The sequence below is a fragment of the Chelon labrosus genome, assembly GCF_963514085.1.
Source record: "Chelon labrosus genome assembly, chromosome: 1".
Lineage (NCBI taxonomy): Eukaryota > Metazoa > Chordata > Actinopteri > Mugiliformes > Mugilidae > Chelon > Chelon labrosus.
Window position 1 is genome coordinate 14,493,208 of NC_140337.1, and position 13,720 is coordinate 14,506,927.

The 13,720-nt window shown below is 42.7% G+C and overlaps 1 protein-coding gene across 3 annotated transcripts in view; it reads right to left on the minus strand.

The window, feature by feature from the left end:
• Nucleotides 1-435: 435 nt before the first annotated feature.
• The window catches only part of usp53a (ubiquitin specific peptidase 53a), a 29,123-nt gene continuing 15,838 nt past the window's right edge, over nucleotides 436-13,720 (minus strand). For 2 of the 3 annotated variants that reach the window (XM_084561459.1, XM_084561458.1), the window contains exons 10-17: nucleotides 13,152-13,314; nucleotides 12,259-12,405; nucleotides 10,918-11,064; nucleotides 8,273-9,062; nucleotides 7,460-7,527; nucleotides 2,791-2,857; nucleotides 1,944-2,674; nucleotides 436-1,852 (exon numbers count right to left, since the gene is read on the minus strand). In XM_084561459.1, the coding sequence (XP_084417585.1) occupies nucleotides 1,785-1,852; nucleotides 1,944-2,674; nucleotides 2,791-2,857; nucleotides 7,460-7,527; nucleotides 8,273-9,062; nucleotides 10,918-11,064; nucleotides 12,259-12,405; nucleotides 13,152-13,314 (2,181 nt within the window). In that variant the 3' untranslated portion in view covers nucleotides 436-1,784. The remainder of the gene's footprint in view (nucleotides 1,853-1,943; nucleotides 2,675-2,790; nucleotides 2,858-7,459; nucleotides 7,528-8,272; nucleotides 9,063-10,917; nucleotides 11,065-12,258; nucleotides 12,406-13,151; nucleotides 13,315-13,720) is intronic. The other variant, XM_084561460.1, reaches the window with a different exon arrangement.

Sequence of the window (13,720 nt, forward strand, 5' to 3'; positions counted from 1 at the left end):
GTGAGGTGCAACCAGTCGACATGACTGCAGGTGGCAGCAAAACACTACATTTCCTTGCAACTGCAATGATCTGCATGTTTGTTTCTATAGACAGCATACACTCATTTGCCAGTTCATTAGGTACATTAGTAAAAACTAATGCATTCTAATATAACAGTGCTGCACTAAATCCTAGCTTTGTAAAGGTTATGGTGTAACAGTGCAAGAAAGGCGGCAATTCAGCTGTACGATCATTTTGGAGGATGTAGTTTGTGGTGCTGTTACGTTGCATCGAATTAAACACAAAGGAGGTTTTATTATTTTGACAACCCCGTTTTAGTCAAGCTAAACAGTCAAAACACCACCAAGGGCTGTTAACGTGAATAAATAATTTCTTCTGAAATAATGAAGATTTAAGATTAGATTTGATCAAACAAAGTGAGAAACAGATACGGTTAAACAAAATTGTTTATTTAACAATTGTTAATCAATAAAAATAAAATTAAATGTAAAAATTCTTTAAAATCAAAGAATTGTACAAATCATGGCTCCAATTCAATCTTGCCTCGACATAGAAAATACAAAAGGCACTGTGCATGAGTCTGCTGCATATATAAGACATCCGAACCGACAATAGTAAACTAGTGAAAGGTACAACATACTTTTAATAACGCCCCCCCCCGCAGATGACACTATTAAACTGTCCATGTCCCACATGGGCAGACTTGCATCCAAGAGGAACTATTTTCTATGAAACAGCTGACAGAAAACTGAGAAACTGACTCGTCTAAAGACAGAAATAATATAACTGTAACGAGTGTGAAAAGAAAAAAAAAAAACAGAACAATAAACCAGAAACACAGTGCATAGACATTATAAACGCAGTAAATATGTTAAGATGACAGGATATGTGCAGATGAGGAGATCGGGACGTGCCAAACTTTCCTGCTGAACAGGCAATCAATCAATACCCTTCAGCTCGCAAGCCCCGGACACCCTCGCTGGTTGTCAGAGTTATTTTGGTATATCAGATCTCGTCGAGAGAAGGTTTGACAGAGGCAGAGATAGAAGGAAAAAAAAACCTATGCTGGTTATTTAACCCCGTGTAAGTTTGTTAGCTTTCTCACCTTAATGATTGTGCAAAGACATCTCATCAGCCAAAAACCAATGTGGGTGTCCTGGAGGTTCATATACATACGGATCCGTGGGATCCATTTTTAAATCGTGCCAAAAGTGTGCCCATGATTACGCTTCAAAAACAACCAAAACCCACGTCTTAAACGGGAATCTCTTGCAGGTATATTATGTCAAACGCAGACAGGTTTGGGGCCAACACCTCGTTAACACTGAAATGGGAGTAGTTCAACAAATAAAAGCATTCCACAAGATGTGTGAGAACTGGAGGAAACCATTTTCCTCTTCATGTGAAATAAATCTCTTTATTTCTCGTGTGTTAAAGTGGCTTTATGTGACACATTCTTTACCAACACTACCCTTTGTATTTGAGCTCCAGAAGTCCAGCTTAATGTTTCAGGCATAATTCTTTTAGTACCTTTCTACTGTGCAAATAGACCATTCAAAGCTTTTAGTAGCCAGACTGCTAATTAAAGACCCCTGCCATTCCTTTTTTATTTTTTTTTCAAACAATCTCTTTGGCATCCAGTTTCATGTCCAACTTTCTGCTATGACTAGTTCATGAGAAAATACACACTGCAATTAGAAGGAATCAAACTGTGTAGCATTCATAGTGCATAACAATCCCTTGTGGCGTCCAGTCGTCATTCAAAGTTGATTGATACGATAAATCACAGGAAACCATGCTCATCGAGTCCTTTAGGAGTTACTGGGTTCCACTTTGCAGTAGTCTTATAACCTGCAAAACAACAGTTGGAGAATAAATAAAGCATTTTTAAAAATGAAATGTACATATAGTGTTTAAAAAAGTGGATTGCGCTGTTGGATACCTGATTCTGGTTTGTGTTTGGAAGGCTCTAGTGGCTTGACATCTGTCAAAGGGAGCCCCCTGCCTTCGACATCACTCTCCCCTGATGACGTATGGTCCTCTGCTTTCATGTACAAGGCAGGCCTCTTGTGATATTTGGCCCGGTAAGTGTCTGTCATACAGTTATCCACAGAAAAGTAAGTGGTGGGAAGAACCATATCTGTCGAAGACGGGGAGTCTGTACCGTCGCTGTGTTGGGGCATTGGACTGGGTAACCGCTCGTCGCTCTCGCTGGCCGACAGATCATTCCTGTCCTGGTCTGATGATCCCGACTTGGAGCTGGCATCGGATGAAAGCCTGTGCTCGGCAGGTGTCTCGATCCACCGCCGAAGGGCGGTGTGCGACAGGGGGGAGAAGCCATTTTTGGGTTCATTGCGGGGGCTCAACCGTGCCGGCACCTCTCGTGGTAGGGAGCGGACGCCAGATGGGTCATTGTGGTTGTTGCCAAAAGTCTTGTAGGATAGAGGTGAGGGGTAGTTGTGCGAGAAAGAGTCTATATGGGTAGTTCCAGTCTCTTCTTGCTCAGAGAAATGTCCAGCAAGGTCATCTGAGCTGTTCCACTCAGAGCTGCTGGTCTTTGCTAAGTAAGGAGGCACGGGGCTCACAGGGCTGGTGTCCACATTTTCCTCTTGTTCACTGTCCAGGCCATTGTTCTTTTCCAAGATCCCTGGTGTGTATCGGAAAGCTCTTCTTCTGTCACAGAGCAAAAACACAAACACAGTTTGTTTTTTTACTTGAACTTGAGACAACTCAGCTGCAACGTTTTGCTGACTGCATACATTTTTATTCATTTTTTTTTTGTTTTTTACCTTTTTAAGTGTTGACTAGAGAGGATGTCGGAGTCTTGTAGATCTGGAGATTTTCTTCCTTGCTCATCTGGACAAAAATGGAATCTCGTGAGTAATTTGTAAACCATGGTCATCACTACCAGATGGTCGAAAACAGAGCCAGGTAACATCTGTCTCGGGTTTCTAGTGGAACATGGCTACAATATATTTTTTTCCAGTGTCTCTCCAACAAAGGCATGTTATCTAACAGGGGTCATGGTGAGGCCCGGTGCCTGGTGCTGGGAGAGGAAGTATCAAAGCAGCTTGTCTGGCAGAGAACCCTCAGGCCCCCTGTGTACCAGTCTGACTGTCTGAGCCAGCCAAAGTACGTGGCCCCTCAAAGGGAATTTGGGTTCATATCCAGGCCCTGTTAGCTTTGAGCTAACAGTCCTAATAAAACCAGGACCCTGAATGAACTCCAACTGGTTCAGAAGCTTAGTTTTACAACTAATGAAGAGAAAGAGAAAAGAGAGAAGCATTCCATTAAACTATTAAGGGCAATTACGTCCTAATGAGATGTAACTAAATTATACTGCTCAGTTTAGTGATAACGGCTGATTTCACCCATCAAATGTATGTATAGAAACAGGTCCCTGCGTGGGGGCTGCCGTGGAGGTTTGCCAAGTTAGCAGGGTGTGGGTGTGATTTACAAGGCCTGAGACAGACAACAGCTGACTAACAGGACAAGGAAGAGAGTGAGCGTCTGAGGACCATCTGTGATGTGTCAGCATACCCTCTTTTTTTCCCCCCTCATGCGTTCTCTCAAAGCATTAGCGGCTAAATCCTTTGTGCTGGCATGCAATTACGCCAGGGTCGGACTCCAGACTTTAGATCCCCTCTACAACACTATTGCATTTTTAAGCTGCTAAGTCCATGTGGCAATTCACTATTTGATGCCGCTGATCTGCAATGTTGGCAAGCAGCTGTAACAATATCATTCTCAAAAACAAAAAGGGACGCAGCCTACAATGCTTTCTCCTTAGAAAATCCCCCCCAGGTCTTTATGGTCACGTGCACGTTTGCCGAGGGAAAGCTCGGAGGGGGAAGCAGCTCGGGCAGGGTACCTGCACTGTTAGCTTGGAAGACTGTCTGTGTTTAAGTCAAAAGTTTTTCAGACTACTGCCATGAAATCATTATCTAAACTTAATATAAACCAGTCCTTCAGGATCTGGCTGATATCCAGAGAATACAAATTTCACTGGAATTTTGGTATTACTGCTAAAGCTGTGCATGCCAGCAAAACAGATGTACTCTTAGTGTCCTGCTGTTTACATGGCCTACTGCACTTGGCTGGGAAACCTTCCATGTACTGTGATTGCATGGATTAGGTTGCGCCTCAGCTGCATTCAATCTAAACCACGGCAAGTACTATAACATTTTCCCCGATATTCCTATATTAACTGGAAAGCATAAGTTATTAAACAGGATTAAAGAAATTTTATACATGTTTTTGTGAGTGTTATAGTTGCCTGATTTACTAAGAAGCGTGCACTTACTGTCCTCATGTATAAAACTCAGACCTGTCTCTGGAACCCTTCTAGCGTTACGAATTACTCTGTTAAAGTTGAGGACAGACGAGCGTTTGGGGACTCCTGTTATTCACTATCAAGGACATTTAAATGAGGGGACCAGAAGTCATCTCACATAATTTCAATTACCCTCGCTGCCAAAGTGTGACACTCCCACAGGAAATAATAAATGTGCCTTTATGCGGGCCATAACTGGGTTTTGAGAATTTGAACATGCAAAATTTCCCTTTGAAGTTCTGTTGATGAGACAAAATGAACTAAATAAATAAATAAGAACTCGACACATTTCAGTTTCTCAGGCTGTCAAGTCAAGATTTGAAGTTCTGTGTTCTGCCGTCTGGGGTTTTTAAAATTCTTGAACATCAGTCAGAATTGCGAGTTCGTTTGCAGCTCAGCTTGTCATAAGGACCTCGGCAACTTTGCGCAGAAAAGAAAAGTTTAAATTTGATCTGCTCGTGTCCAGAAGCCAAAAAAGGCAGCAGTAAGGCCACAATATAAATGTGTGTCCATCCTATGGCATCAACACTTCTTATTATCACATCATTCACTGGCTTATCAAGTGGCATCAATAGGCCAGATAAGCCGAGTGGCATAATAGCAGTCAAAACGCTAAGGACCTGTGCAGACCTTGAATTAAGATCCGATCTGGGTAATCCGATCGTGTAGAAGACAGGTGTGAATAAGCCCAGGACACAGTGAGATCGCATTTGAGATATCTGATCTCTGACTACATTTGGAGTTGGTCTGGGTTGCATGTGTCCGCGTTTTTTTTTCGGTAGTGTGAACGCAATGCGTCCTGAGTGGAGTTAAATGATTGCCCGTAAAGGAAAAAGCACAGAGTGATGTCTGTTCATTAGTATGGGAGCCTATAAAAACAGTCTATCCTTGTAGCTGTTATCTAACTAAATAACAAATAAATCTAATCAAGGATTAACAAATAAAAGTATTTAATGAGTACACGATCATGATTTTGTCATTAAATAATGTATCAGCATGTGGTTAATTGCTGATGTAAGGAGACGTGTGCGGTTAAGTTACGTATTTCCTCAATCACTGGTGTCTTTATTTCCCTTCATTGCTGGAGATTATGCTGCATATGGTTATAACCCGAGTTAACGCAAGATCTGCACAGGCCATTGTATCCTATTGTAAGACAGTAATTGCGGTCAAAACTCTTGTTGATCTGGTCATGAAACAAACATCAAAGAGTGTTTCAGGCGTGTTTCTATAGACTCTGGATGACATCTGCGGGAGCCAATCAAGAAAACGTAAAGGTGTGATAGCAGTGTCTGGAAATCCAGCATCTCCATGACCTTTTACACCAGATCAAAGTTTTGTGATCAAGGTGATTAAAAAAAAGGGCCCAGATGTGGACTTAAAGTCCCCTTTCTAATGCCACAACCATCACAAGTATGAATGTCTGTGGTTTAAAAAACATTCTCCACTGTGCTCCTCATAACGTCCCGCCCACACGATTGGGCTTTCAGAAAGGATTTTGGACTTTAATGGACTACTGGAATCTGCTCAGGCTTCACTGAAACTGCAGCTGACGCCAGACTACCACAGCTGAACTCAGGCCAAATTGACTCTGGACACATTTACTGCAGCTTGTCAATACAATTTGCAGGCAGCAGGGCATAAATATCCCGTACTGATTTTAAAATCGCTACTGGTCCTCAAAAGCCCTCTGAGAGTTTTAGGCATGTTTAGGATCGACAATTAACTATTCAGCATTTCAAGGCATTAATTCAATTCATTAATTGGAAATACAGCTGTGGATGCATTTTTAAATACACATGAGGAGAACATTTATTAAACAAATTAAAGAGGAAGCAAGCAATAGAAGCTGGTCAGTGTGAAATCTGTAGGAATGGTCATAACTCCTTAAAGGCACTAGGGGGCAAACAGCCTGAGTGAGTAAATAAGTGTTTTATTTTTAAAAGGAAATATTTTAAAGGAATATAAAAGTTAAACTCTAAAAGACGTTGCAGCAGTGAAAAAATAACCAGAGAAGTGTTTGCCTCTTTGCCAGGAATTCATTTCACAGGAATCACTTGAGCTGATGCTCAGAGGCCAATAACAAGAGCAGCACTGCTTCTGTTTCCCCAACACACTTGTGTTAAAGCTATATTTAACTCTGAATAATTTTAAAGACTGATAAAACCACAGCTGCCGTTTCTCTGGGAACTTGAAATATCTGCACTGCTATATATATGTATATATATATATATATAAAAAGGCTTTTTATTTGAGTCATGTTTGAGTACCACCTTCTGACAGGTCCGGTCCTGGCATTTTCTGCATGGCTGGGCACAGCTGGGTGGCCCCTACAAGCCCACTCGTCTTCCTCTTTAATTCAGGATTAACTCTGCCTTACTCCCGTTGAGGGAATTAGCAAGGCATTTTTCAAAATATTAGTTCATTTAAAAGATATTTCCCTCCCTTTCTCTGTGGACATCGGCAAGCTTGTGCTAGATGAAGAATGTGAAGGGTTTCTAGGTGACAAGCCCTCTCGCACTATTCACGTCATCTTATCTCTCTCAATCCTGTCTAGAAGATTAAAATAAAATATTGCAGCTTTGTAACATGACTTTTAAAGGAGGAAACTAAAACTCATTATGCTTCCCACTGCAGTTAATAGTTAATAAGGACCTGGAGGTCCTTTCCTTTTTTTTCCTCACAATTTTCCCTTTGTAGTTGCATTTGCTGTTTGAGGAAGAAACCCCAATTAAAAACACACAAAAATACAGCGTCATGTTAGAAAGTCTGTACTCTGTGGGTTGTGTCTTCCTTTGCTGCGTGCTGCATAACATAACTTTACTCAGGAAAAAAGGTCAAGGCCAGGCAGTCGGGAACCACAGCACACTTATTTCCATACAGTATCCCTTCAATCAGACTGCGACCTTAACACTACTGATGGAACAATAAATCAAGGAAATCGCTGGGGACTATCTTAATGTTTCAGGTCGTTACAACACACGGAAGTCCATTGAGCAGAGGAAATTTCTTCAATGTCAGGGCCAAGTCTTTGTGAAAGACTGACGCTTCCATACATTTTCCATCTTTGGAAATAATGGCAAGATAATGCCAGTGTCAGTGTTTTTGTTTTCACAGCTACTCACCGGTGGGAAATGTAGAGTGCAACATGTCAGCCTTCAAATCGTCACTTCTTGGCGGAGGGAAGTGATCCCTAAAATACAAAATGAATCATTCATGTGTTGAGGAACGCCACGAGATACTCCAGAACATGATATTTATATCTGCCACTGAAAAAAAGAGGTACTGTGGTATAAATGATACAAATTCAAATGTGTAAATAAGACTGTGAAGACAAATGTTTATGTAGGTTACTGATATTTAACTAAGAAAGCATGTCTGCTCCTATGGTCTATAAGGCAGAATAACAGGACACTTGTCAAAGTAAAACCAGAAATTTCATACATTTTCAGTATAAAACACAAGTCCTTGACCCATCTTAACCATGTGTTGAAATACTAATAATTAAAGAGGCACTTTACTGACAGGCCTGAATAATGCAGTAGCGGTAGAGGAAGTCAGCTATCTGCTGGCTCTCCCCACTGACTACAGGAGTTGTCAGCTAGTTGGGATCATTATCTCCAAACAAGACCTGCACTACAAAGCCAACAAATGACAGCCCAGCATAATAAGGTTTGCGTATCTGCCTTGTGAGCATTTATGTTAAATGGGTCTTGCTATTCTTAGAACAGTTTGTTTGTAATGTTTAATTATTTAGAAATGGCAGCACTTTTGAGACTTAGGTCCTCAGATGACTAGGCCATGGGATGACAAAGCAGCTTTCCGACGCTGGCATCACATAGCTCATATTGTGGCGAGCTATTTCTGTATCGCACTTCGAAGTGCCAAGCCTTTGTGCACTTGGCTGAGAAAAATGTAAATCCAACTGTGTACTTTACCTCATCAGATGCAGCTCGGGTATGGGCTGGAGGTCCTTGGAAGAAAGGTTCTCTACAACAGGTGAGTCGAGATTTGCCGAGCCATTGCTTAGTCTGTCACTACTCTCATATCCAGATTCGGTTCTTTGGATCTTCCAGTTGTCGCTGCGCACTTTAAGAGTTGCCGAGCCCTTTGATCTGTCCTTGTCACTGTGGCCCCCCCGGCCATCTGAGTCCAAAGAGCTTCGGCTGCCACCAGTTTCGTGCCTCTGCTCATCCTCGTAGATGGTCATTAGGCTCTTGGGTTTCCGTTCTTCCCGGCCTCCCCACACATAATCTCTGTCTCGCTCCCGGTCACGAGAGGGCGACTGACTGCTGGGTCTTCTTCGCGGGCTGTGCTGCCGCCGATCCTGACTTACTGAATTTCCACCACCGGCGCCGCTCAAAACACTGTCCACGTTTAGAGCCTCGCGCATGGGCTTCCACGGGCGACTGGCCCTGCTGTGGCTGTTCCCTCCACTTCCGGAACGCCCTCTGGAGTCTTGGCTGCTGTCGGTGTCATATCCGTTGGACAGCTGCTCTATTCTCCGGCTGTGATGACCACTATTGGTAGTGGGCACACTGGGCAGCACTTGGACTCTCGAGTGGGAGTGAGGCGGTTCATGGAAGGACCGGCCACCAAGCTGCGGCATTCTCTCAGTCCGAGTGGGACCTTTTCCTTGGCTGCTGTACAGCCGAGTCTCCATGTGATGTTTGAAGCCATTCCCTGGAGGGGAAGCAGACCGGGAGTAGGTCTTGTCCTGACCTGAATCTGGGTGATAAAGGATTTATGAGAGCTTAACCTTTGAGAACTTCAACAGTAAAGCATATTCTGAAAAGATACTTTAGGTTGATGGATACAATTCTACAACAATGCATCAACCATAACCAAGTAATTTAGCAAAATACAACCACTTCCAAGATTTTCCACTGCATTTATTATGACAGTAATGTGTTTTCTGCTACACGAGACGCCCAAAGACTGTGCTATGAATAATGTTGCAGAGGCCAAAAACTGACACATCAACACCAGGAAACAAAGCTGAGAAAAAGAACACAGCAAGCTGGGCAGAAAGTGAGGGAAGGGCATGACGACAGCCGAGTTCCTGACATTTATGTCTACACATGACAGGAAGGTGTAAATTACAGCCGCTGTTGTGTGCACAGAGGGTAGCCAGCTCATGCACACACACCCATGCAGATATTGATGACACAACATATCACCGTGTTCTTTTTCTTTTTGTTATTAATAGCTACATACGTGTTTTTCAAATGGACAGGTTACATTCCAGCAAACGATGTGCCACAGATCTGACTACTTCGAAAGCACGTCCAGACTCAACGGGCACTTTCAAAACATGAGACATCGTTCAGGAAATTTAGTCCATTCACGTAAAACCGTGCAGTAAATGCGTACACACATTTCTATAGAGCACTGATATTTTTGTTTTCATATCTAAAGAAAAACTAGACATCTGTGCTTAGTATTGCAAGGAAACTGTAGCAGCAAGGGGGAGGAAATGTGAGTGCATACTTAGTATGGAAGTCATCATCTGAATGATGGGGAAAACCTGATTTCTTTTAACGCCATGTTTGAGGGTACAAAAAGTAAATTTAATACTACATATAACTGTCAGTCCTGGGAAATAAGCCTGCAGGAGATCGAGTCCCTATTGCTTTGGATTTTGCTGACTGTGTCCCACGGTTAAATCACTTCAAAAGTGGCTGTCTACATTTTTCCTCATATATATATATATATATCTGTAAGATACCGGTGTGTTTAGAGGAGTTTCTGCTGCCAGCCCACTGTTGTCTACAGTACACAAGGCTGTGGATCATTTTTGGGAGAGTGGCACCGAGTCCAAATCAATCTGAGCGCTTCTCTCACAGTTAAATAATAAGACGCAGCAAAGTTGCCCGAGCTTTTCTTGAGTGTCTCTGAAGAACACTTTTTAGCAAAGTGCTAGCCTGGGCATGAGCCGTGCTGCAGTAAATTTATACTACTTACATTAACTGTAGTGTCACCCCCAGCCTTCCCATTAATCACAGCCATGACACTAGCCTCTTTTAGCTTACTGCATTCGCTCATAATGGGATGTGAGCTTTGTGCTAACACAGCCTGCTGCTGCTCACATGGTGGATTTGGTGTGTGTTACACTTGCGCTCCTTAATCCCCACACTGATACTTAATTGAAAGCAATCATGTAGCAAGGGAGTATTAAATTAACTCACCAGTAACAGTAGTGATAAGAACACACAAACTCAATTTGGAAGGAAAAAGTTGCACAAATGTGAATTTTGGAATTAAATTCCCCCCCTTTAGACTGAATCATGCAGCATTCCTCACTGTTTGTGTTGATGTGCTTTGTTTCTGCTGCATTTGTTTGTTAATATCAATGTAGAGCACAAAGAGGGGATCTCACTATGGGTGAGGGGGATCAAGGCAGGCCTCAGCAGACGTCAGCACTTAATCCCCTTTCTGACACATTGCTCCCTGGCGCTTACATAAGGGCCAGGGAAGTGGAGGGCTAGCCTTTTGTATCATAGCGCCTGGCAGTTCTCACGTGTACGTGCGCCGCTGCATCGGCAGTCCGCTTCTATAGATCCACACGCAATGAACAACAAACCTCTGTAGCGTGACTCCTGCCTCCGTTGACCACTCCTATCAGGCTCTCTTCTGGATGGATTCATCCCCCGCACCTCTCCTGCTCTCTGGGCAACTTCACGAGAAATATCCCTCAGGCGACTCCTGGGATCACTGGAGCCAATTTTCACTAGAAAACCAAAGATAAGTCAGGTATTTCACACATTTTTTTTTCTCATTGGAGAATAAGAGTTATGGCGTCATTATTTGTTTAATGCTGACCTTTATAAAAAATAAGTGGAAACTTTGCTGAATCAGGTGGAGAGTTCGCACTTTACAGACGCTATTAAATGTATTGCTAACCTGGAGTACATACAGATATCTATAGTCACTACAGCCTTCCTTTTCCTTGTTGCTGTTTTCTACCTCTTATAACTGTGCAGCTGCTGAGTGTGTTGACAGAGGTGAACTTTACAGCACACCTTTGTGCTGAGCTATACGGTTGATTTTCTGCTACACGAGGGGAAAGGCAGCAGAGAGGAAACACGGCCATGCCGAGGCTTCTCTGTGCCCCGTCTCTGGCAGACATTTACTTCGACACGCAATGATCAGTCACGGCACTGGAAAATATGATCACACTGCGGTTCTGTTAGCTGTCTGAGATTTCAGAAGCAAGCACAGGGAAAGACGACATGAGTGTTGGGAAACACCAGGTCATTAGCTTAAAAATAAGCTGTGTTTTTTGGGGGGGGATTTCACTTCCCAAAAGAGGAATGTTTAACTTTTAACAACACGATGAATCAGAGCTTAATAATTTGACCTTAAACTTGACTTTGCTACACCCGAAAGCTGTGAGCAACTGCTGACATTTCACTGTCTTGCAGTCTTCCCTCCCACAGATCCACTATCCAGTGAAGAGAAACAGTTCAAGGACATTCTCAACTTCGACAAAATGTCATGTGCAATAATGCTGAAGACAAGACCATTTACTCATCTCACAAATCTCTTCTTCTCATTTCCCACTCTGCTCCCAGTTTTCACTTAAGTGTGTGCAGAGTTGGCAGCTCTTTGTGACCTCTCTCCTCAACAAGGGTGCCTAATCCCCTTCTGTATTACTAACATGGCCAGAATTAGTTCAACAGCGAAGACATTTAATTATCTTTTCCTCTCGTTGCTATGCCAGATCTGAGCATGTCACCACTCTCTGAGGACAAACATATTTTTCAAGGCTGAAAACTACAACCACACAACATGACTCATCCCTCTCCCTGTGCATGTTTTCTTCTTAACTTCGAATCACTCCAAACTAAAAAAAACAACTGGATTTAATTCTTTCTCGAGTCTCTATTTCAGCTATTCAGTCGTTGTATATTATTTCTCTTACCTGGCCCCTGGCCTCCAGTGGTCTGGGCACTGCCCCTGCTAAAGGTTGAAGGGGTCTTCTGTTTGAAAGATTCTTGGCCCAACAAAGTATTCAGGTTCTCTTTGGTGAGGTCCAGCTTCTTGTGGGATGATACTGGAGGCTCAAAGTCTGCAGAGAAGAAGAAAAAAAAAACACCGTCTTCAGCTGACACCAATAAACAGAATTCAAATGACTGATTTTTGAAGGATCATCCAGTTTAGTCCGATGCCCTGCCGGCTCTGATGGACAGTGAGCGCCTGCCACGGCTTGGACCTGGGGCGCGGCCAGGATGGAGAGCTGGAGGAGGATCTTTAAAAGAGGATAAAAACCTCCCCGAGCACACAAATCCATGAATGTATAATCCAAACTGCAGAGATGTTCAGCTGTTGTCATCAACAAATTTTCATCACCGCCTGGCAGCAAAGGCAACTGATTTGAGATCCGACACATTAAGTGAAAAAGCTGTTTTTTTGTAAAATCAACTACAGATACCATATTTGCAATTAAAATCAAACCACTGAAACTTTTGGGTAAATCCTCCTGTTGCATTTAACCAGTTAGCAATTAGTTTTCTTTCATTTGCTGCTCCACAGCCTGCACCACTCCAACAGCTATAAATACTAAAAAAAAGTCGTAGCTGCAAAGCTCCACATTAATGTGTGTTTTATGGTAGGACATTACAAGCAAACAGGTCACTTGGGATAAGATTATAACTACTGAATGCAAAAACAGCAATATTAACCATGATTTATAGACATCAAGGGAATCTGATGCTTTTACTTTCAGAAAGGAGCCTCATCTCGCCTGATATAACGACACTAACTATGATGAGGATATTAAACACGACTTAACAGCTCTGATGGGACACACCATACCTTCTCCGTTGACAGGAGGCTTGTGGTGAGACTGGTTGCTCTTTTGCCTTGAGGCATCATCCGTGGTGATGGCACTCCCCTCGGGGTTGGAGTAAAAAAGGAGGAGAGGCTGGAAGTGACCTTTGATACATTTGGTGACCACATCTTTCCACCGGGAGCCAATCTACAGCAAAAGACAAAGAAAAGCTGGGTCAGTGCACATGAGCAGTATATGCACTTAAGCAAATTAAAAAGAGTAAGGCAGCACCTCTATGTGTGAAAAGGTAACAACCCATAATCTTTCATGTGACAGCCGCCTGCATCTACAGACTTTTGCTGTTGGATTTTATTGATGGATCCTCACATGTTTCAGCACATCATAGATGTTTTCCATTGTCCAAATCAACCAACCAATTCAATTTAGGAAAGGCAGACTGATTGTACACATAACAGGATAATTCGCTTTCTTGTGACCCCATTTGTTTTCATTTCACAAAAGAGGAAGTCACAAATAAAAACTAATATGAAGCTCTAATGGCGTCACTGGAAGGTCACAATCCAAGCTAATCTTAATCTACCCGACAAATTAC